Raw genomic sequence first — 26792 nt, forward strand, 5'->3', positions numbered from 1 at the left:
TTAAATTGAAGAAATGGGCAATCACAATATTCTCGTCTGACCTTTCCTTGCCTTTCCACTCACAATATATTTTTTCACTTGTGGATATAAATATCTCAAAATAGGTGTCTTTTTTTTCGTTAAAATTTCTAAAATATATTAAATATTAAGTATGTATTGGTTATTATAAAAAAAAGATGGACTTGCTAAAAACAAACCCATCAATTAAACATCTTCCATCTTGACCTCACTCTAGTGTTCTTTTTCCATGTACGGCATATAAAGTTTTATTCACACACATTTTCACAAAGTATTTGCTGGAGTTCCTGAATATATTAAGAGGAAAATCTTTTACTCTTTTTCTCCTACATCTAAACTGTATGGTGTACAGGAGGATTTTTTTTTTTTTTAGTTTTCTACTTAACAATTCAAATAAATGTTAAAATTACAAAAAAAGTTCCTAAATACTTTACATCATCAAAAAAATACTGTCTTCAAATTCAATTGCTATTTACTGAGAATAAATTTTTTAAGCCTATAGTAAACAGTAACTAAAGACCTTCTACAGTAAGCATAACATAGAGATCTTTATAATACAAACAATATATGAAATGCATGTCAGAATAAATTTGACTGTTCATTCTTGTGTAAACAAAATATAAAAATCATATTAAATATAATAAAACCCGAGATATAACTGGAAATCATAGATGTCTCACTATCCTGAACACACTATTACTATATTTTATAAGCTTAAGTTTAAACAAAACATTTTAACAAATCAACAAATATAATTGAAAACATGGGGAAGTTATATTTATGTGAAGAAAACAATTTTAGTATACAGTTGAAAGTACTAAGGAACACACACTTCAGGAAGCATACAAAGGCTTGACTGTATGTTCATATTTAAAAAGTCAATCTCTCAAGTTAGTTTTCACATATGAAAGTTAATGAAGGTATACATTTTTATGACTAGAAATGCAGGAAAACTCAATGAGTTTAAAACAATATCATTCAATAATATCAACGTAGAATTACTTGGGAAAAAAATTTCAACCAGCCTTAGTAGAAAGTAAACATTTAATTAAAACAGAAAGCTGACTTTAATCACAAGGAGAAGACTATAGTAGCTACAGTATTTATGGAAAGCAATAAACTCATGAAAGGGCAATACATCTACTTAAGTTAAACAATGAAAACATACTAGAAATGTCTAAATGTAAGATATGCATATCAATTTCTTTGCAATCTCTACAAATTAACATAGCTACATGAAATACTGTAATATTGTGAGTTTTCCAACCCATGTAACAATTTTTACCATTCAAAATTAAATGTCAAAAACAGGTATCAATATTTTCATTAGTATTTTCTCAATGGCATAGCAACTCTTAGTGAGAAGGTGCAGTTGTTTTGATTTCAGAATTGCATGTATGCTTGCTATCTTTTTACACATATCCACTCATCTTCTTACTCATGCTAAACAAATACTCAGTGAGGAAGGCAATGGCACATTTTCTAAGGTAGTGTCTTGGACTCCCAATTTAAGTCTATTTAATATTTTTCTACACTGCTTTATAAAGAACTTTTAATTCAGTAATCATTTCATTTATCAAGAGGTTGTATAATTACATTTATGCTGTTTAAAAATAACATTTATGAGGGTCTGGAGTGGTGCTTCATTGGTGTAGAGCACTTGTCACTCTTGCAGTGGATCTAACTTCAGTCACTCATATGACATTTTATAACTTTCCTAAAAACTTGAGTTCCTAGGGATCCAATAACCTTTTCAGGCCTCAAAAGTACCAAGCATGCAGGCAGTGCAAAAAAATAGATACATCCTGGCAAAAAAACTTCTATACATAAAATAAAAATAATAAATAAATCATTAAAACATAAAATGAATGAAAATAGGCTTTTATGTATGTCTCCATATGGGGTTGGAGAGATGGCTCAGTGGTTAAGAGCACTGCCTGCTCTTCCAAAGGACCAGGGTTCAATTCCCAGCACTCACATGGCAGCTCACAACTGTCAGTAACTCCAAGAACTGACACCCTCACACCAATGCACATAAAATAAAATAAAATATTTTTTAAAAAGTATGTCTCTATATTACAGCAAACAGTAGGGCATGGAATTGGGTCATTTTCATTCTAAGAAATGATCCTACTATAATCAAGCGAGATGATTTACCACTTAGAAGACATGATTTCACAAGCCACATTTGAATGCATTTCAATGTTCCCATCATGTATTTTCTATGCTTCGATAGAGATTTATCCAGAAAACAGTTTGGGATATAATCAACTTATAGGCTCAAAGTATTAGAAATATTTTCTCACTTTATATTATTAGGAGCTAAACTTTAAGATTCAGAGTAATTAGTTGTATAAAAATAGCATTTATTGGATTATGCTCAATTTAATTATCTGGATGTGAACAATATGTTGATTATATCTATTATTAACAGTTAACATCATCTTATTTCACTTAAATCTAAACTACTGGTGTTTGAAATTATTAAGTCTAGGATCTTGCTGTTTGACATTATTAAGCAGTTTTGGATACAGATTTATGAACACACGAATAATTCAATTAAGAAAAATTCATTGGTAATCAGTCCCACGTAAAATCTATGCAAGAACTATAATATATTTCAAAGAGAACACCTTACTGTGTATATCAGGAAGAATGCATACTGGAGTCTAAACGCACAGTTACACTTTTACCACAAATGTGGAGAATTAAGGAGATGTGGTAAAGTTAACTTCAGAACTCTTGAAATATAAAAGTAGAATGCTAAGTAGAGAAGTCACTACAAATGCCACATAATTAAAAGATATTTCTCCAAAGCATTTAAAGTCTAGAGTGATTCTGACTGACTAATGTCAATATATTCCTTTGAAAAATATGCTTTAAGGATAGAAACTTAGTGTTTTGCAAATGAGTTTATGAACATTTACTGAGCTCTTACCAGAGCAATGCAATGAAGTTCAATTGTATCTACAGGAGGTCCAGGAGAGCTGTGGATCTCAAGATGATACCAGATTTTTAGAGTTTTTACCTTTTCATCTGAAAACAAAACAAAACAAAAACTAAAGAAACAACAGTAAACAACCACTTATTAATATAGGCATTGGAACTGTATACAAATTTGATATTCATAAACATGATATTTTCAAAATTTCCTTTCCATTTTCTTTCTTTTTTCTTGCACTCACTAAGTAGCCGAGGATGACATTAAATTCTACATAATTCCCATATCTTACAGTCTCCAATGCTGGGATTACAAGCATGTACAACCATTGATGGCATTGAAGTTCCTTTTATTAGATTTACCAAGAAATCTGAGAACACCAGAAGCTACTTTCATTACAGTGGTGAGCAATAAGAGAAGGCCCATTCTGTGTGGTAAGGTAAATATGCAATGTTCCTGTTTTTATGCCTGTAATTCATTCACTTCCCTGGCACAATAAACTTAATAAGCTTTAATTTTAAGTCAACCATGAATGCTCTGAAGGAAAAATGCTTAAGCTTCTATAACATTTATATATTTATACAAAAATATCTAAACAATATATTACAATGAAGAACTTTTCATTCCTAGATATGTAAGAATTTAGATTATTGAGAGGGTCAGGATTATGAAGCTTAAGTTCCATGGGAGTATTTAAAATCCCTAGCAATTTAACTCCAAGAAAGATAGACGTTTAGGCAAAGTAGTAAGGTGATGTTTATGTCAGAGTTCACAGTTTTTCATCAGAGCAGAAAACTTTGCCATTGTTGATGTCCAAACTCCTGCACCAAAAACTGAAATCTTGATCAGCCAGTAAGTCCCCTCATAGAAAGGTGCTGTGCTTGCACCAAATCCATTTTCTTTCTGTCCAGCTGTTCCCATCTGCACAGCTTATCACTTCTGATTTTGTTTTTCAATGTTGAGCTACCACAGGTAGAAGAAGTTTGCTCATGTCAGTGAATTGTTTGAATGGACACATCAATACTGTTGTGTCTACATTTTTTTTTAAAGAATTGTAATTCTACATTAAATTGTATAAGTAAGTTATTAACTTCCATTAGCTCAGCTTATCTATAAATTTGGGGTTCACAGCAATAGCATTATCAGTCTCTCTTCTGAAAATCTTCTCCATGTGTATATTATTTTGCATGGCATTGCAATATATTGAATTAAAAGGCACTATATATGATCTCATGTGACACTGAAGAGAGAGAGAGAGAGGGAGGGAGAGAGAGAAAGAGAAAAATGAGGGAGGGAGGGAGGGGAAGAGAAAGAGACAGAGAGAGAGAGGGGGCAAGGGGAGAGACAGAGACAGATACACAGATCTTTCTTTAGGTTTCTGTCTTTCTTATGGGTCCTCCTGAAAATCATGCTTATCTCTGCTTTTATCACAAAATATAGTTGCACCTTTAATATGTAGGTACAGTGTACATGTGCGCATATGTTGTGTCTCTGTCAGTCTGTCTGTCTGTATACATGTCTGTCTGTCTGTCTGTATACATGTGTGGGGGGGAAAGAGAGAGGGTGATGAGAGACAGAGAATAAGATAGGAAATCTATTGTTTCTACTTTTTTTGAAGAACTGCACTACAAATTCATTCAAAAATAATGTGGTCAGGATATATTATATGAAAGAAGAACAAAGAAAAATAGAAAAATATCTTCTTGGTATACATCTATGCCTCTTTGCACTGTGAATTATGAATCTTTGGATTCTCACATCTCTGTTACCCTCTCATGACTCTGATACCACAACTCATTTTCTAGGATGTACATTCTAACTATTGCAAATCTCTACTGTCACATTCTTTTTTGCAATTCCTAAAAATATGTTTTATACTGTTTAAGATTTATAGGAAAATTACAATATCATTACACGTTTTGATATAAGACTACTATCATATCCTATTTTGAAATAAGAAAAACAGTATATTAAGACAATATATTCGTTAGTATCTTATCAGAAACTTAGTATATTGTCTTTGTTTAATAACAGAAAACAAGTACAGCTTTGCATTAATGCAAAGACAGACAGCGTTCATGGTAAGATATAATAATCTTATTTTTTAAAGGCAGAGGACAATACAAGCAGTAAACATCGAACTCCTACTTTGATCTAGCCAATGGACAAGACATTCTTGACAGTTGAGAGGAGAGCAGGGACTGACTCTGACATAAACTCTGGTGCCCCATATTTGACCACTTCCCCTTGGTGGGGAGGCCTGGTGGCACTCAGAGGAAGAATACGCAGGCTACCAAGATGAGACTTGATAGCCTATGACCATATGGTGGGGGAGGAGGGCCCCCTCGGTCACAGAGGGGAGGGGAATAGGGTGAAAGCGGGAGAGTGGGAGGAATGGGTGGGTAAGAGTGAGGGGAAAACAATGGAGATGCAATCTGAATAAATTAATTAAATAATAAAAAGTTTCAAAAAAGAAAGAAAAAAAGCAGAGCCAGGCATGGTGGTGCATGCCTTTAGTCCCAGCACTCGAGAGGCACAGGTAGGCAAATTGCTTTGAGTTTGAGGCCAGCCTGGTCTACAAAGTGAGTCCAGGACAGCCAAGACTACACAGAGAAACCCTGTCTCAAAAAAAAAAAAAAAAAAAAAAAAACCAAGAAAAAAAGAAATTCAGAAAATAATCTATATAAAAATTAAACTTAATATAATACTCTATTCTGACAGACATATGCAACAAAAAATGAGATATGTATTATGCGTTTAAACTATATATTTAACTTAAAGATGAATGATGATCAGGATTTCCACAGTGCAATAACAAAATACACTATCATAAAAAGTTTACCAGAGTATTCCTCAAAAATAATGGTAGATGGATCTGATGGCGTATCCTGAGAAGAGCGGTCATACTCTGAATCTGTGTCTTCCTGAGAATACTCTTCATCTCTACTCTTAACGGAAAATGTAATTGCACCTGTAACATGTGGGTAGAGGATGAGAGTTAACCAGTGAGGAATTTCTGAAATGTTTAGTCTCACGCATCAAATTCACTATGGCTTACATATGAAATATAAATTCTAAGTGGTAGTACCAGAATTAAATATGATGTGGTTATAAAAAAATTTAAAGGTAATTTCAAGGACATACTATCAAATTCTTAGTTGTTTTTCAACAGATTTCCTGTAATAAGACAAATTGGCAAATAATTAGTCTGCATTAGCTTTCAGAAACTTGGTGATCCTAGAGGATCGTGCTTATCTATTTTCTTTGTTAAACATTTATAACATTCCTACTTATTGTCTCGTTGAAAAACTATTTTGTTTTATATTATTGCAAATTACATATTATTCCAAGTTTAATTTTTCCCATAAACATTTAAGACATATGTTTCATACTTTGTTATAAAAATTGTTAGTCAACAACTTTTACTGTAATTTTTAGTATACTAAATTGGGCTGGTTCAAAATCAGTAGTAATACTAAAAACTAGGGTTAATATTTAGAAAACAATTCTGGAATTGGCTGTAATCATTCAATATCAGCTTAACATAAAGAAGATTTGCAAACTAATCATGTGTTCCTAGCCATGCATCATATTGAATAGCTTAAGCTAATATAAGTATATAAATGTATTTACTACTGTTTTACTACTTGAAAAATAAAGGTAGCTGACATAAAACATCAAAGTATTCTTAGGTTTCAGTTAATGGTGAGTTGAATTTATTATATATTCTTGAAATGTGGTCTTTTTATAGAGAAGTTTTAGAGAGAGGCACTCTTATAAGAATATACATATATATATAAACATAAAATGTATAAGTCAAACAATGAACATAGTGAAGGTACTCTATAGATGGTATATTTACTTAGAATCTTATTGATCCTGGTTTGATAGTGCCACAAGACATGATAATAATGTTCACATTGCTCGTGTCTAAGAAGAAGAAATGACTGATATGGGAAAAAATGTATTTTCAGTTGTTTTGGTGAGACATATTTATAGACTTAGGTTTTTCCTAGGTTAATGGCTTAAGGTCAAAATGTGTAAGTTTATCCCAAAATTTATAAGTTTAGAGTTGTGCTGAACAATATGTAAGCCATTAGTCATATGTGATTATTAAGTAATTAAAATAGTGATAGTTTCAAAATGCTCTGATTAGGTACACACACACAGGCATACAATGTATATTATTAATGCTTTTATGCTCAGTGCTTTTGAAGGTTGTAATATTTGTTTTGGATGAATAAAATATTTAAAGACAATATTACATGGCATATATTATTACTTCTATAACAAAGATTGCCCAGCGCATGAGGTTAAGTCTCTTTACTACTAAGCTATGTATCCAGAGCATCAATTTAAATTTGTGATTATTAAATTATTTAAAAATACATAATTTACTATGCCAGTACCATGCTGTTTTAATTACTGTTGCTCCATAGTAGAGCTTGAGATCAGGTATGGAGATTGTTCCAAAGGATCTTTTATTGTACACAATTGTTTTACCTATTCTGGTTTTTTTTTTTTTCAAATGAAGTTGAGAATTGATCTTTCAATGTTTTAAAAGTTTGTGTAGGCATTTTGATAGGGATTGCATTGAATCTGTAGATTGCTTTTGGTAAGATGGCCATTTTTACTATGTTAATTCTCCAGATCCATGAACAAGGGAGATCTTTCCATCTTCTGATGTCGTCATCAATCTCCTTCTTCAGAGATATGAAGGTTTTTTTTCAAACAAGTCCTTCACTTGTTTGGTTAGAGTAACTCCTAGATACTTTACAATTTAGCACAATGTGAAAAACAATTATTTACAATACCATTATAATATTTGATGTTTTACAAAGAAATAATTTAAATAATTTTATAAGGTAATGAAATAAGCCTATTATGGATATATTTATTTCATAAAAATACTTTCTCAAATTAATATATTCTTTGCTGGGAGTTATCTTAACTTAAGAAGAAAAGATAAAACTAAACTTACACACACACACAGAAATAAAAAAATAAAAACTTCACTGTAACCTCAACATAAAATCAGAGACGCTAAATTAGTTAGAAGAAAAAGTGTGGAAGAGCCTGGAACATATTGGCACAGGAGACAACTTCCTGAACAGAACAGCACCAGCACAGGCCTTAGGGTCAACAATTAATAAATGGGACCTCATGAGGCTGAGAAGCTTCTGTAAGGCAGGAGACACTGTCAACAGAACAAAGCGACAGGCTACCGACTGGGAAAAGATCTTCACCAACCCTACATCTGACAAAGGTCTAATAACCAAAATATATAAAGAACTCAAGAAATTAAACACTACCAAACCGAATAATCCAATTGAGAAATGGGGCTCAGAACTAAACAGAATTCTCAACAGAGGAATATCAAAAGGCTGAGAAACACTAAGAAATCCTTAGTCATCAGGGAAATGCAAATCAAAACAACTCTGAGCTTCTATCTTACACCCATCAGAATGGCTAAGATCAAAAATTCAAGTGACACTAAATGTTGGTGAGGATGTGGAGAGAGAGGAACACTCCTTCATTGCTGGTGGGAATGCAAACTAGTACAGCCACTTTGGAAATCTATCTGGCGCTATCTCAGAAAACTAGGAATAAGGCTTCCTCAAGACCCAGCTATTCCACTCTTTCGAATCTACCCAGAAGATGCTCCAGCACACAAGAAGATTTGCTCAACCATGTTCATAGCAGCCTTATTCATAATAGCCAGAACCTGGAAACAGCCTAAATGTCCCTCAGTAGAATAGATAAAGAAACTGTGGTACATTTACAATATGGAATACTACTCAGCTATTAAAAACAAAAAAGTCCTGAAATTTGTGGACAAATATATGGAACTAGAAATGATCATACTGACTGAGTTCACCCAGAAGCAGAAAGAGTCAAATGGTATATACTCATTTATATCTGGACAATAGCCCAAGGGGCATGTCCCATGAAAGCCTTCACTCACCAGGAAAGTGGGACAGAGGGGAGGACATACTATTGGGACTCTAGGTGAGAGAAGCAAGGGAGAATGAGGAAATAGAAGGATCCAGAGAGTCCTAGAAACCTATAAGAACATTATGATGGGCAGATCTGGGCTCAAACTATGGCACCAGCCAAGGATAATACATGCAGTAAACTTCGAACCCCTACACAGATCTACCCAATGGACAGGACATTCTCCACAGTTGTGTGGAGAGTGGAGTCTGACTTTCACACGAACTCTGGTGCCCCATATTTGACCACATCCCCTGGATAGGGAGGCCTGGTGGCACTCAGAGGAAGGGAATCAGGGTACCAAGAAGAGACTTGATACCCTATGAGCATATATGCGGGGGGAGGGGGAAGTCCCCCTCAGTCACAGTCATAGGGGAGGGGAGTAAGGGGGAAATGGGAGGGAGGGAGGAATAGGAGGATACAAGGGATGGGATAACAATTTATATGTAATATAAATAAATTATTAAAATATATTTTAAAAACTTCACTGTATCCTGGAATGTTTGTTCTCAAATATATTTCTGAATGTGCTCTATTGGAACAGCAATTTAAAAAATCAAGAAGGAAAGGTTTTTCAATTTTACCATGGAAATGTGGATACTATGAATACACTGAGCAAACTTTAAATGCAACGTATGAATTTAAATGGGACTACTTTTGCTTAGCATTATATTCTCAAAGCATATGAAAACCAATGCTTTTCATCATGTCTAACATTGGAAATATTATTTTGAATTGAGGTTGTCACCAAAGATGTCCACTGGCAAATCAAATATTTCAAGAAAAAGTATATCTACATTTTCTAAATATAGCCTCAACACAAGAATATCTTTTAAAAATATTTATGTATTTATTTTGTGTACAATGTTCTGCTAGCATGTATGCCTGAATGCCAGAAAAAGGCAACAGATCTTACTATATATGGTTGTGAGTCACCATGTGGTTGCTGGGAATTGAAGTCAGGACACTTGGAAGAACAGACAGTGCTCTTAACCTCTGAGCCATATCTCCAGCCCACGAGAATATCTTTATTGTGATACCTTACATATTTTATTTTTATATTAAACACAAATTTGTTAAAAATATAAATCTTTACCAAAGCCAACTAAAAGCTTGCTTGTAATTCTTTTCTTGTGCTTCCTTCAAAAAATCTCTTCCCAGGTTCTAAGTCATGAGTTGGAAAATTTTATACTGATTGTTGGCTATAATTTGCATAGCTATAATAGTGGCATGAATGCTATTGGTATCACCAACTACTCTATAATTGTATTTGTGGCCCATGACATATGAAGAAAAACATGCCTAGTATTGTAAATCTGGCTAAGAAACTGATTGATATATACACATACATACATATACATATACATATATACATATACACACACACACACACACACACACACACACATATTCATACACACAGCTGTGGCTTCCAGCAAAAGATCAAGCCAACATTCTATCACAGATTTAGGTGTTTTGTGGGGAGGGTTGCTGCTGCTTAACTTCTGCCATGCACTCTGGATCCCAAGATTTGATCACCTCCCCTAGGCAGGATGGCCTTATGGGCACACAGAGGAAGAGGATGCAGGCTATCCTATTGAGACCTGATAGGCTGTGGCCTTACAGTGAGGGAGGAGCCCCGCCCCCCACTTCATCTGAGTTCTAGGAAAGGGCACTAGGGCAGAAGAGGGAGAGTGGGAATGGGAAGATATGAGTGAGGGAATAACAATTGGGATGTACTGTGAATAAATTTTAATAAATAAAATATTTTTTAAAAGAAGGTGGTTTAGAGCAATCCTCATTCATAATGATGAGGCATGGACTGTTGATGGCTTCTGGAGTAAAGGGAATTAGTTTTCTTTAGGGATATGGCATCTGCTAGATTATGCATGCTCTGCTATCAAAATTGAACATTATTAGCCACCTGCCTTCTACAGCTACTGGATTACTATGGATCATATATATTGAAAATTAATTTCAATTTACTATATGAAGAATGCTTGTGCTACAAACCAAATCAACTATTATAACAAGTAATCATCATAAAATTGGTCCTCTAAAGTTAGTTTTATTTAAAAAAAAAATAGAGCATCAGTACAGTTTAGTTGTACAAGATGTTAATTTTAGGTTTTTAATTTAAGGTCTTGTACAACTATAGTGTATCTACATCATGAGATATAGTCTCCACTATATTTCGCTGCTTTTATCTACTGTATCTACCTAACAATATATGTGTGCACTCAATCTATCTATCCACTCTAAGTACACAGAGTATAAAATACATAAATATATCACTTTAGAGACAGTTTCAGGCCACAAGGCCAAAAAACACCCACATTAAATTCTTAAAGGAGGTGTTGTTGTTGTTGTGGTGGTGGTGGTGGTGGTGGTGGTGGTGGTGGTGGTGGTGGTGGTGGTGGTGGTGGTGCTATGGACCTAATTGCAATACATCATACATGCAAACAAGTACTCTACTTCTTGGAAGTAACCCTAGCCTGCTTTTGTCTGATAGTTCTTAATGTATTTAAGTGAATCTCATTTCAATAAATTCTGTTAGTTATAGCTTTCCCTGTTGAAACTTTCCCTTTGGCATGAAATAATAGAGAAATATGAAGAAACATTACTAGCCCACTTCAATGAGAAACAATATGATTTTCTTCCTGGGAGACTCTGCATATATTTCTAGCTATATGCCACTCTGCATTCCACGCACACATATATCTATACTATTAATTTATTTGTATTTACATGAAACAATTTCATTGATTTCAGTAATGCTGTTTCCATTGCTCAAATATCTTACCAATCATATTAGCTGATAAAATTTCAGCTCATACATTTTGAGAATAATGTTTCTTCTCCTTTACTGCTTTTGTGACTATGGTTAAAGTTTATCAAAGTATAGCTTAGTTTATAGATATCTAGACCCACAATGAGATATGAATTCATGGGAGTCAGGAGACATATCATATCTATCATTATATGCTATATGCTATGGTAAAGTACACAACAATGAACAAACTTATCTTCTACCTTTGGACAATTCATAAGAGGATATATATGGTTAATGTGTTGAGGCACTCTGGCGACTCAAATATATGATTATCAAAATCATGTTCTAAAGTTCTATAGCTAAACCAAACCTTCTAACATCAATAAAATAATTACACATGGAAAAGACATATTAAATGAAATGACTTAATTCTTACACCTAGCTGAATAAGTTGAGTTTATAGTTCCTTTTCATAAAGCAATAAAGCTCACTGGTTTCTGTTTTGAAAGTAATCACAAATTTGGATGAGAAGGTGTATGGCTTCCATGACAGGATTTTAGAAAGTTAAATGAGAAGTTTATTATATTGAGACCCATCTTTTATTTTAAAAAAAAATATCTAAAACTTATGAAAACTTATTATCATTTATTATAGACTAATTAATATTCCAAAATTAAGAACATCTACTAGAATTGAGATGTCACCTTGATGGAATTTTCTTTTGATGAATATGAAGTGCCCTTCCACATCTCTTGATTAATTTTGCTTGAAAGCCTATTTTGTTGGATATAAGAATAGCTACTCCTGCAGGTTTTGTGGGTTCTTTTGCTGGAAAACCTTTTTCCAGCCCTTTACTCTGAGGTTATGTCTACCTTTGTCGCTGAGGTGTGTCTTGTATACAGCAGAATGATGAGTCCTCTTTCCGTATCCACTCTATTAACCTGTGTGCTTTTCATGGGGGTTTGAATCCAATGATATTGATAGACATTAATGACTAATGATTGTCTATTACTGTTATTTCGATATTGATGATGGTAGTGTGTGTATGTGTGTATGTGTGTGTGTGTGCGTGCGCACACATGCACATGCTTCCCTTTGTTTTTGCTGGTGTGAAAATGTGTATTTCCTGTGTTTTCTTACATATATCTGTGTATACATATATACATGTATGTGTGTACATATATGTACACATACATACATACAGACAGACAGACATTTGAAAATGATAGATAAAAAGTAGGGGGAGAAAAGACTTAGTGTTTTCCTTTTTCTTTTTGTATAAAAAGGCCAGATCACATACAGTAACAGCATACTACTTTTTAGTGAAATGTGATGAGTAGTATTAATTTTCAACTTGAGAGAACCTAGCATCTCAGTGATGCTAGTAGCACCTAAGCATACATATGCAGAATTATTTTATTTAAAGTAACATTAATTGTGGATGAAATCATATCACAGGCTGGGATCTAGGAATGAATAAATGGAGAAGTGAAACTAAGCACCAGCATTTATTCATTTGTCCTTAGCTCCCTGATTGTGCTATGGCCAGCTGCCTTAGACTCTTACTTCCAGCCTTGACTTCCCTTCCTACATACTGGAACTGTAAGCCAGAATAAACCTTTTTCCTTAATTTACTTTTGTCAGAATGTTCTAATGTACAAATGGAGAAATAAAGTAAGACATAAAAGAATATATAAAGTAAAACAAAATAGAAAAGCAAATCAAATAAACAAATATAAAGAACTGTCTGTGGAAAAATGACATGGTTCATATTTGGGATGCCCTATTGTTTTTTTATTACTAATTTCTTTAATGATATTTAGATGAAGTAAACTTCCAGTGTTAATAGAGGGATGCCCATATAAAACTGTTACTTTTTTGATCAAGAAAACAAAATGTTTTCTTCTGTTAAAAAAGAAAATCTGCTAAGTAGCATGATTAAAAATTTGGAATAAGAAAACCAGAAAGAAACTTTAAATTAAAATTCCTGTCAATCTATATCTTCTGGTGTATCTGCAACACTAAAATAAATTACTTCACTGATATTCTTATAATAGGGTCACACTTTTAAATTTTATGAGGTTATACTAGACCTGTTGTAGAGATAGTCTTTAGCAAGGCCACAAGGGTTGCGAAGTCAGTACTTCCAGAAACCACAAGAAAACTGACTATCAGTGATCTGCTTAATACACTTCTAAAATTGTGTCCAGTGATCATATAACAATTTTCTCAGTGTGGACCTCCACTAGTGGGACATTTAATTATCTTCTAATTTGAAAAGAGTATATTATATGATGAATCATAGTTATTCAGTACTAGCTACTAACTATTTTGTAACAGAAAAGGATTTTATTATGTAACTGAAGCTGGCCAGGAATTTAACATTTTCCTCTCCTTTAAGTGCAATGATTAGAAACATCAATTACCATCATACCTGGCTAATTACTATGTTCTGCTACTTTTCACCTGCTTTCCTCTCATCCCAATCAAATAATTGTGCTCAAGTATAAATGGGAACTGTTATATAAATACTTTATTAGAGAAAAGAAAGAATACTTCATACCAAACGTTGAATTTATGTGTTAACAGTGTACATAATAGTCATTTATATAATTATTTAAATGTATCTATTAAATTTCAAATATAAACACCTTTAAGATTCTATTTCTAGAAATTTCTTCTAGAGATATATTTGAAATATCAAAGATAATGTAATATTTGCTATAAAATACATACCCCCAAAGCTCTAATTGTTTGGATAGTGAAATGACAATATTTTCTCTCATACCATCTATCCAAAAATAGAACAATAAATTATAGTTGTATTTATCATTACCATATTTTCATCCTGGCAATGTAATTAATAATAATATTTTATGAAGGATTTAATACCTTTGAATTCTCCACGTTTCCAAGGGCATACATGGAGAGTATATGGAATTGAGTTGTTAGGTTCAATGGTGATATAGGAATTTCCCCAAACTATTGCGAGATCTGAAGTTACCTAGGAGAGTACATTAGAAAATAGGAATTATGTTAATGTCAATATAAAAATATTTTATCCTGTTATATTATTATATAGGAGTTATTGTCATAAGCTATTGCATAAAATGTATCATAATTTAATTACTTTTATTAAATCGATAGAATTTTCATTAAAAATTCAGAAAATTGTGTTATACTAGAAAAGGAAAAAATATGAGAAGAGACATGAAAAACCAAAGCAAGGGAAATAATTTTTGTAGAAAATAAATGTTATTTTCAGTTGCTACTTGAATATTAATCAGAAAATACCAGTATCTTTTATAGATCATGGACGGTATTTAGGGAAATATTATATATAAGAAATAGAAGTATTTCAATGAATGTTTAGGTTAGTAGTGAAGAATATTTAAGCAGAATTTTGGCACAACCTTGTTTAAATTAAAGTTTCATCTAATTATGTCTCTATCTATTTGTCCATTATAGTTGATTCCTAGAAATTAAATCAAGACATTTTCAAACATGTTTAAACCTTTATTTAAGTCGATATATGTGTATATATGTGTGCTTGCTATTCATGTGTAAGTGCTCACGAAGATCACAAGAAGGATTCGGGTCTTAGAGGTGATTATGAGCTGCTTGATGTGAGTACTAGGAATTAAACTTGTGTCTTCTAGAAGAGCAGCAATGTGCTTAACCACTGAGCCAAAAATTCAGCTCCTACATATGATAGTTTATAAATATGGTTTTAATTTATTACACAAATTTCTTTTCTAAAACTGTTTTTAAGTTAGGAAAAATGATATCTATTATGTATGTGATTTAACGGACAGGCGTAGATTTCTCCACATTATCAAACACTGAAGATACCTTAAAAAGTGAATTTCAAAGAAAAATCTGTGTTCACGATACACTGAACATAAACACAAACACAAGTACATATCCACACATATCACATTTTCTGGTGATCAGAATCCTAGTGTTCTAAAAATTCACCTATTTTAGATTCTACATGTGAGCTCTATCATTGTGTTTGTTGTCTTTATTTTTTTTTGTATCTTATTTAGACACTTCTACGTTACAAATGAAGACATGCTTTTTGAAGACCTAATAATACTTTATTGAACAGAGATACTAACAGACTACCAAATACATCTATCTGTCTGTCTGTCTGTCTATCTCTATCAATCAATCTCCACCTACATATCTATCTCCACATATCTATCTATCTATCTATCTCCACATATCTATCTCCACATATATATCTATCTATCTCCACATATCTATCATCTATCTATCTATCTATCTCCACATATCCATCTATCATCTATCTATCTATCTATCTCTATATATCTATCATCTATCTATCTCCATATATCTATCATCTATCTATCTATCTATCTATCATTTATCTATATCTATCTATTCATCTGTCTGTCCATCTATCCATTATCTATCTCCCTGACTCCCTCCTCCTCCCTTTTCTCATTTCTTCTTTACGATTTCATTCTGTTATCCATGTTAGCCTGTATCTCACTGAACTCACTATGTAAAAAGGGGGCCTTGAACTCACGTCAAGTGAATCTAATATATGTATATAACTAGGGACAATTTGTGCTATTTCTACATTGACAGTTCCATGTTATCTTTATTTGAAAGTCAAATGGAGTTATAAGTGTGGATCATTTTGATTTTGTCTACTTTAAATTGGATGAGCTCTTCAGATATGTAGATTGATTTTTTTTTAAATTTCTGGAACTAACTCCTTTAACCCTATGAATTACATTTGTCTCTCTCTTCTCAAGAACTATTACTAGGGATATACTGATGTTTTATGGTGCTTCATCAATGTCTGGGGTTTGGTAAATATTTTTTATTTTGTTTTCCTGAGACTGGGAGAGCTACATTGCTCTATAATCAAGTTTGTTGACATTGTTTTCTGCTACTTTAAATCTACTTCTGAGGTTGTATAGTGAACAAAATGTTTCACATACTTTATTTTCTAATTACAAATTAGTTGTTATTTCTTCTTATTATTATTAGTAATTATTATGCTAGCATGTAGTAGTAGTATTAGTAGTAGTAGTAGTAGTAGCAGCAGTAGCAGCAGCAGCAGCAGCAGCAGCAGCAGCAGCAGCAGTAATTATTAATGTTAGCATGAATGTCTATGTGGCATGCATATGTCTTTTATTTGTTGAGACCAGAGAGTACTAGATCCCTGGAAACTTTGACCAGTCACGTGGCTTGTAGCAAGTAAATCTGTGTCTTCTACAGGAACAGTAGCCAGTGCTCTTAACCATTGAGCCGTCTCTCTGCCTCCTATTTCTATATCTCGATTGTTCTTATCTATTTACTAAAACATAATGGTGGTACTTTCCATTACTCATGCTGCCAACATTTCTATTTCATTATTTTGTTAAAATAAAAACCTAAACATTTAAGTCTATTAATCTGGCATAAGTCCCTTCTGTGAACAGCTTCTTATGTATTAGCCATATTTTCTATATTCTTTTCTTTCTTTCCCTCATAATTTTTGGTATTATAAGTACACATTATGCATGGGATATGCATCACTATATGTCTCTGTTTTGTTGTTCAAATTTTTGTTCCTTCTGCATTTTTTGGATTAGTGAATTATATGGATTAAGTGTATAAACCCTGAATTCACTATAATTAATATGTGATCAATGCAATTCCTAATCAGATACTGGTGAAGACATCAGCAATGATTTGGCCTTCTGCCAAGGATCACCACATAAGAACACCTCCAATACTCAGATATGCTGCCTTTGTCACATAGAACTTCCATATAACCCTTAGGTAAAAAACTCAAACATTTCACATATTTTATTGACATGCTAAAAGCTCTACACATAAAAGAAATTTACTTGATCACAAAGGATAGATAAGATCTTCTAATATCCCATAGGAATATTTCATATTCCAAATATCCTTATAATGGTTACAATCAAAATTATGTGGGTTATTACTTATATTGCATGTGTCAACAAAGGCAAAGTTAAACAATTATTGAGTGCTTTTGACATATGTTCTCAGAACAGGATCTGTCTATCAAACCAAAACTTTTAGACAAGTGAAATAACAAGAAAATGTTGCTAGTGGATATTGCAAGGATAACTTAAGATACGTCAAATAGAGATCCATACTTAAAAACGCATATCTCCTTGTTTGAAAGGCTTCCATTATTTGCACGTACTGCAGTTGCAAGATTGCATAGCTGTGCAGAACAAAATAGGAATAGGCTGGGTTCTTAAATGGCATCAGTGTTTACTCTTAATAGCATTTGGAGTTTTCCCTAAATATGTACTCCTTTAAGACTTTTGAATATTTCAATATACTTATAGTTCATTATAGATTTTAGGGAAGAGTAGATTTACAAAATTATTTAAATAGAGTATAAAATATACTTTAATAAAAATGGAATTGTCTTTTATTGGGGGAAATTTTAAGAATATGTATAGGCTAAAAAAAATGAACCAACCAACACATGCCATGAGAAGGAGCCCACCCCTGACTGTCCACTGTCCTGCCTGGATGGCCAGGACAGGAGGCTGTACGGCCCAAAGACCCGGGATAGAGTCAATCATGACTGGCAAAAAAGAAAACAGAGAAATGAATCCTAATGATACTGTACTACATTCATAGATAGGTGCCTAGCCCCATATGTTCAAAGATATTTCATGCAGTAATTAATGGGAACAGATGCAGAGATCCACAACGAAACATTAGGCAGACCTCAGAGAACTCATAAAAGGAGGTAGAAGAAGGATTGTAGAATCTAGAATGGGCGAAGACACCAGGAAAACACAAACTATAGAATCAACTAAGCAGGGCTTACAGGGCTTCACAGAGACAGAAAACTTCACGGGTCTGCACTTGGTCCTCCGTATATATGTTATGGTTTTGTAGCTGGGTGTTCTTGTAGGACTCCTAGCACTCAGAGTGGGGGTTTCCTCTGACTTTTTTGTTTCCTCTTGAGACCCTTTTCCTCTTACTGTGTTGTCTTGTCCTTTTGATGTAAAGATATGCCTAGACTTATTGTAACATGTTATGCACGGGTCAGTTGATATCCTGGGAAGCCTGCTATTGTCTCAAGGTATTTGGGGGAAAGAAAAGGTGGGGTAGGGATTGAGAAGAGTAGAGGGATGGGAAACTGCATTTGGCATTAATATATGAGAGAAAAATAAAATAAAAAAGCAAACACACTACAACAACAGCAAGAACAAAGGATAACAACAATAATATTGGTACCTAGAAATTAGGTACACATAGTTGAGAAAGTTCCAGAAAGCTGCAATCCCAACATTTGGCAAACTGAGGAACTAGGATTATTGTGAATTCAAGGCCAGCCAGGGATACAATGTAAGACCTTCTAAAAATTTAATTCTCATAACAAACAAACTTCTGGAAAAACAAAAAAAACTACTCTTAACAATGAGGTCTAAATGTTTGTGGTGAAGTGGAAAGGTGCCAAAACAACCAAGGTATTCAACGGTTTTCCAACCTTCAGAAACATTAGTCAATGTGGGCTGTAACAGCGGGGCGGTGGTGGCATACACTTTTTTAAAATTTTATTTTATTAATATATTCATATTACATCTCAATGGTTATCCCCTCCCTTGTTTCCTCCCATTCCTCGCTCCCTCCCATTTTCCCCTTAATCCCTTCCCCTATGACTATGACTGAGGGGGACTTCCTCCCCCTCTATATGCACATAGGGTATCAAGTCTCTTCTTGGTAGCCTGCTATCCTTCCTCTAAGTGCCACCAGGTCTCCCCCTCCAGAGGATATGGTCAAATATGGGGCACCAGAGTATGTGTGAAAGTCAGACCCCACTCTGCACTCAACTGGCCTAGTGGCGTACACTTTTTTTTTTCTTATTCTTTCGGTTTTTTATTTTTTATTTTTTTTATTTTTTCCTTTTTTTATTATTAATTTATTCAAATTACATCTCAGTTGTTAGCCCATCCCTTGTATCCTCCCATTCCTCCCTCCCTCCTGCTTCACCCCCTATTCCCCTCCCCTATGTCTGTGACTGAGGGGGACCTCCTTCCCCTGTATATGCTCATAGGTTATCGAGTCTATTCTTGATGACCTATTATCCTTCCTCTGAGTGCCACCAGGCATCCCCATCCAAGGGACATGGTCAAATATGGGGCACCAGAGATTGTGTGAAGTCTCCCACTATTAATGTGTGGGTATCAATGAGTGGTTCAAGCTTTGTTAATAACTCTTTTACAAATGTGGGAGCCCTTGTGTTAGGAGCATAGATGTTCACAATCGTGATGTTTTCTTGATTGACTTTACCTTTGACGAGTACGAAGTGTCCATCCTCATCCCTTTTGATTAATTTTGGTTGAAAGTTTATTTTATTAGATATTAGAATGGCTACCCCAGTTTGTTTCTTGTGACCATTTGCTTGGAATATTTTTCCCCAGTCTTTTACTCTGAGGGAATGTCTGTCCTTGTGGTTGAGGTGTATTTCTTGAATGCAGAAGAATGTTGGGTCATGTTTATGCATCCACTCCATTAGTCTGTGTCTTTTTATTGGAGAGTTGAGACCATTGATGTTGAGAGATATTAATGACCAGTGATTGGTAAGTCCCTTCATTTTTGGTATTTGTAACAGTCGAGATTTTGTGAGGTTGTGATTTTGCGATGGTATAGTTACCTATTTCCTATGTAGTTTTGGTTGTAGTTTGACCCATTGGGGTGGAGTTTTCCTTCTACTAACTTCTGTTAAGCCAGATTTGTGGCTAGGTACGGTTTGAATTTGTTTTTGTCATGGAATATCTTGTTTTCTCCGTCAATGATTATTGATAATTTCGCTGGGTGTAGTAATCTTGCCTGGTGTCTGTGTTCTCTTAGGGTTTGCAGAACCTCTGTCCAGGCCCTTCTGGCTTTCAGGGTCTCTGTTGAGAAGTCCGGAGTAATATTGATAGGTTTGCCTTGATATGTTACTCGGCCTTTTTCTCTTGCCGCTTTTAATATTTTTTCTTTGTTCTGTAAATTTTGTGTTGTTATCATTATGTGGCGGGAAGATTTTCTTTTCGGGTCTATTCCATGTGGTGTTCTGTAGGCCTCTTGTATGCTCATATGCATCTCCTTCTTCAAATTGGGGAAATTTTCTTCTATTATTCTATTAAAGATATTTTCTGAGCTGTGGAGTTGGTTGCCTACTCTTTCCTCTATCCCTATTATTCTCAAGTTTCATCTTTTCACGGTGTCCTTGATTTCTTGAATGCTCTGTGTCAGGCACTTTTCAGACTTAGAATTTCCCTTGATGGATGTTTCCAGTTCTTCAATTGTATCTTCAAGTCTCAATATTCGTTCTTCCATTTCTTGCAATCTGTTAGATAAGGCGACCTGTGGGATGCTTGCTTTCTTTTCTGATGCTTCTCGAACATGTTTTTCTTCCGTGTGTTCCTTTATGATAGCTTCCATCCTTATCTTCAGGTCTTGAACTGTTTTAATGATTTCCTTCATCTGGTTATTTGTATTTTTCTGAAATTCTTCAACTGCCTCTTTATATGACTCTTTTAAATCCTCAGCCCTCTTGTTTGCCTCCTCCTGCAATTGTTTACAGATTTTATTTGTTTCTTCCCTTATCATCTTACTTATTAAGGATTTGAGGTCATTTTCTTGTATATCAATTGTTGTTGGGTTCTCCAGGTTGGTTTCATTGGGATTGCTGGGATCTGGAGATGCCAACCTGTTTTGGTTTTTGTTAGCGTTCTTTCGCTGTCCTCTTGTCATTTTGGTGACTCTGGTGTTGGGAGGTGGTTTGTAGTGACCTTCCCTGTTTGAGAGTGGGTAGTTGATGCCTGATTATAGGTAGGGTACCCTTGCCTGTGGGGATCAAGGAGTATTTCCCTGGACCAGGCAGGTGATTCAGGTTCTACTCCTGGAGATTTTTCTCAACACCTTAGGCTCCAGGCTGAGTCTTGCAAAGTAGGTTTCTGTTTGGGCCTTTTCACCTTACTGCTGTAATTCAAAACAGCAGTTTTGGGCTCTAGAGTAAGGTCAGCACACAAGCTCTCTGGTTGTGTAGATTGATCCCAGCTGCCTGTCCTTCCTGTTGCTTTGTAGCCAAGACCCCAGGTGGATCAGATCTTCTGGGCTGCAGCTGTCTTTTAGCTCTGCCTCTATACTCTGTAGGGGCGTGCAGCCTCTCCCATGAATTTGGGAGTTCTTTCTGGGTCTGCAGGAGCTGACCCAGCTAGGATCTGCCTGTTGGAGATTACAGGATCAGTGCCTTGTGGACCTGAGACAATATGGCAGTATCCAAGGAGGCAGCAATTTCCACGCCTCTGTAAGCCAGGACACTCCCAGATTGCTTTAGATCAGCAGTTAGGCCCTGCAAGCATGACCCACAGCTCCTTGTATCATGGGAGGTCCTGTCAAGTGGCGTACACTTTTAATCCCAACACTTGGGAGGCAGCGGCAGGAGGATCTCCATGAGTTCAAGGCCAGCCTGGTCTATGGATAGAGTTCTAGTACAGCTTGAGCTATTATACAGAGAAACCCTGTCTCAAAAAAACCAAAACCAAACCAAACCAATAGAAAACAAAACAAACATGAGCTGTAACTTGTGGTTGAGGTAACCTGTGTCTCTAGTGGCAACCACTAAATTGCTTTTAGATCTATTTAAAAGTGATGTATCACTAATGCAGTCATCAGTGTTTTGTGGAGAATAAGGGATATCCATGACTGTAACTGTACAAGTAATTGAGAATAACTGTCTTGTGATTGTGGAAGAATTTTAGAGATAGCCTAATCCAATGTATTATGCTTGTGAAGAAATTAAAAAGAAAACCATTTATAGATAAAGCATTTGTGTAAGAGTTGTGTTTTTATTTTCATTTTTGGTGCTGAGAATTAATCTAAGAATCTTGCACACACTGAGTACATATTCTCTCCAAAGACCTATGCCTCTCCTGCCAGCACAGTGCTATATGCCTATAATCACACACATAGGAGATTAAGACAGGAAGATCTTGAGTTTGAGGTTAGAATGGGGTATACAGACATACCCTGCTTCAAAATATTAAAAACTTGTTCCTACATTTTTGTTAAACATCTTGTATTGTCAAATATAGTCTCTTCAAGGAAAAAATGAATATGGAACAAATACATAAAATTGAAATGTTTTATAATTACACACTAATAGTTAAGAATAAAACTTGTTTGAGTTAGGTATGGTAGCAGCTGGCTGCAATCCAAGTACATGACACACTAGGGAAAAACTGAAATTTGAGATTATGATAAGCCTCTATCTCATACAAAGTAAAGAAAGACAAATGCAAAAGGAATAAAAAAGTAAAAACAACAAAAAAATTGCTTGATGCTAACCACAATTAGTAATTAAAATTAAGTTTTGTAGCTTTTGGAAGAAGAAAAAGTAGAACTATACTTATTTCTGTATGTGTCTCACCTCTCTAGGTAAACCTGTTAATATTTTTCACATCATTAACACATTCCATATAATTCAAGTATATTCAGAAGAATCTATTTTCTTATTAAAATTCTTACCTTAAATGTCAGGAGACTTGCTGTATAATTAGGAACTATTATGGATTTATCTGTCACATTTCCTACTTGGCAGTCTATAACAAGATGGTCCAATGCCAGTGGGTATGTCCCAATTCCATCTATTTCAATGATGTGTTCCACACCGTCTACTTCATTTAGTAAAGTAAGTTTACCCTAAGATAAAGAAGACGCTTTTAAGCTCTACAACAGTCAGCAGTCATAATTCAGTGCTAACACTCTCAACCTACTCATCTTGAGTCTCATCAACAAAAGGAACTGGAATTTCCAGTTCATGATTTTATTGATGAAAGAATTTACTAATTAAATGTACTTTACTTCTATCTTTCTGGAAATTATACATTATACATAACCATTCTCAAATGTAGAAATTATATTTTAATTTACTATCTTGTCAAGGAAATATTACTAAAGGAGAATTGTCAGCTGTAGCAATTGACATGACTAGAAGCAATGATTTCATAACATTGAGTATGCTTTCTTAAATTAACTTAGTTATAAATATTCATAGACAATAGCACTGTGACATGGTAAATATTGGCCTCTCAAATTTAAACATTGTAAACAAAACTATCGTGTTTATAAAATATATAAAATGTTACTCAACATTTTTATAATGAACTACAATGACTACTATCTATATATTTGTTCATTTACATATTAATAATATAAGGAAAAATCCATGATTTATACCATAACTTCACATTCCAAAATGGGTTTGAAGGTCAAGGGATATTGGATAGTTTCACCAGGGCCAACATGTAAATTTGGAGGTCCATAAAACCACTCTCCTTCTACTTTAATTTTAATTTTCCAATGTTTCTTTGAGTCATTTTTCTAAAACATGAAAAGAGTTACACATATGTTAGAAGGAAGACGTTTGCAAAATTGAATTGCATGCTAATTCTTATTACTTAAGACATTACAAAATACAAAATACAAAACAAATACAAAATACTATAATGCTAGTACCTGGAAGCCTTAAGTGTATATATCCTGGAATTCCACAGCAGCCTGGGATCTATTGTTAAGTTCAAGGCAAGCCTAAGCTACATAGTGAGATTCACTTTCAAAAATGTAAGGAGTAGAATAGAGGACAGTAGTACAGCAATTGCCTTGCATGCAGAAGAATTACAAAAGTTCCAGTAGGAAAAGGGGGAACAGAGAAATGAGATGTGATTGGGAGACATGTAGAATCAACCAAATTAAACATAATAAAAAGCATGGTATGGAAAAATATAATGAAAATCACCCATGTCTATGCAGGCTAATTTAATTATTTTTAAATAATAAAAATGCAGTGGTTTGAATTAGTATTTGATAAAACACTTCAATTATTATGAAATATTTGGAATGTGACATGAAAAGAGACTTGTGGAGAACAACTCATTAAAATGTGAAGAAGAAAAAAACAAGTATCTCAATTGTTTTATAAGTAATAACATAAACATTGCCTGATAGGTCTATCCAAGTGTTATTTAATATCTTTGGTTTACTGAAGATCAATTTATGATAATTTATGACAAATGGCCAACTTAGCAATCGTATTATGATCCTGAGTGATACAATTTATTACTGACCAAGAATAATAAAAGGTGTTGAATTGGTATATTTCTCAGATAACAGATGTTCTACATATAATGAGAACAGACTTTTCTACATCAGTCTGACTCGGTTATGTCACAAGTAATTAAAGGAGCAAAACTTGATTTACTATTCTGAATTCAGAAATTCTCCTATAATTAATTACCAACTTCTATGCTATATTGTCATTTTGTCTAATAGGGGACAACAGGTTTTCTTAGTACCTATGAACCCATCTTGCTCATATGTTAAAAACAGAATTTGGAGAAAGGATCTGTGTGTCCATATCTTAGCTGGTGACTCCAATAGAAATAACTTCTTTTAGGTAATTGATGAGAGGTTAAGGATATTACAGTCATATTTTTAAGCAAATGTATCCAACAAAATGATGCTTGTATGGTAGCAGAGTTGATATTCAGGAAGAAACCCTGACATAATAAGGAAAAGTAACTTTTAATCTATAAAATACAATTATAAATTTACATCTCTCAAAATGAGACGTTAGGAGGAGTTTGAGACAGCAAAAGTAGGTGTGGAACCCCAAAATATACCATCCTGAAATTAAAGATAAATATACATAGAAAATAGGAAAGAATTATGTCTTGTGAAATAAAGCAACATATTATAAGGGAGATCTGCGTTACTGAACAGGAAATACATGCAGAAGCTTTTCTATGGTTCTATATCTTTCTGGCTTGGAAAGATCATTTCACAGGAAGAAGAGAGGGTGTGATGATAGTCCTGGTTAGGAATTACCTTAGATTGTTGCAACTTGGAAGACAGTACCTACCTACTAAGATAAACTTTACTTCTTCCTCAGAGATTCCCCTCAACCTTCCTAGCCAGTTGCAACCTCCTTTCTCTAGGTCCCTACAATCGAACCATTTCTTTCATCTTCTATATTAACTGCGAGTATGTTGTTTTTCTATAGAGCTTTTAAATGGCTTCTGTGCTTCTGCACGGCAATACATTTGGATTATTCTCCCTGCTAATCTGTTCAGTTATATGTTATATATATATATAATATTTGGATGAAATGCATAGTGTACTAAAAAACTCCTGATCTATGGAATCAGCGCCAAAACATTTGATTTCTTACACTGTCTTTTTCAATTTTAAACTTTTACAGAAAACATCAAACTAAAAGGAGAAAATGTTCACCTCCACAAGCCCTTGCCTCTAATACTAAAAGAAATGCTTATTCAATTCAGGCCAAATAACAGAAGTCCACAATTAAATGTACAAATGTTTATTTCCTGGCTATTATTATCTTATTATATATTATATTATTATATTTTTCTATAAATTTTTTATACTGAACATATAAGGTAGAAATAGCTTAATAATGGTTCTAGTTTTTACCGAAACTAAAACTAACTTATTTTCTCAAAGATATACATTATATCATTTTTTTGTTTATGGCCAGCATTCATACAGAACCATATATTATTGCTAGAACCTCCACTTATATATGTAAATAACGTCACAAAAAGGGAATTTTCACTTACTATTGGGATATGCTGTGTAAGCGGTTCAAATGCTGGTGTTTTAAACAACAATGCAGCCTCTGGTTCTCCTTCATTCACTATACCTTCAATTACATACACACGTACATCATATCTTGATACTAACAAAATTTTACATGGGTATCTTCCAGGCCCAAGAGGAGCAAATCGTAGAGGAATTGAAACAGTTCCTTCTAAAGCTAATGAAATAATTTAAAAGCAGTAGTCATCTTAAACATCATAAGATCTAAAATTAACCTTAGTGATCAATATTTAATATTACTTTGTGTATCTTAGAGTATGTGCCCAGGAGTGGTATTGTTCAGTCTTGAGGTAGCCCTATTTCCAGTTTTCTGAAAAGCGCCAGATAGCTTTCCAAAGTGGTTGTACAAGTTTGCATTCCCACCAGCAATGAAGGAGTGTT

The 26792-nt window shown here is 34.0% G+C and overlaps 1 protein-coding gene across 1 annotated transcript in view; it reads right to left on the reverse strand.

Annotated features, from left to right (window-relative positions):
• Positions 1–26792, reverse strand: part of Cfap47 (cilia and flagella associated protein 47) — a 242065-nt gene that overhangs the window by 60818 nt on the left and 154455 nt on the right. Inside the window, exons 47-52 of the mRNA XM_051142600.1 lie at positions 26372–26568; positions 23973–24116; positions 23262–23435; positions 14619–14730; positions 5802–5930; positions 2957–3054 (exon numbers count right to left, since the gene is read on the reverse strand). Of these exons, the coding sequence (XP_050998557.1) occupies positions 2957–3054; positions 5802–5930; positions 14619–14730; positions 23262–23435; positions 23973–24116; positions 26372–26568 (854 nt within the window). The remainder of the gene's footprint in view (positions 1–2956; positions 3055–5801; positions 5931–14618; positions 14731–23261; positions 23436–23972; positions 24117–26371; positions 26569–26792) is intronic.

The sequence above is a fragment of the Acomys russatus genome, chromosome X, assembly GCF_903995435.1.
Source record: "Acomys russatus chromosome X, mAcoRus1.1, whole genome shotgun sequence".
Classification (NCBI taxonomy): Eukaryota; Metazoa; Chordata; class Mammalia; order Rodentia; family Muridae; genus Acomys; species Acomys russatus.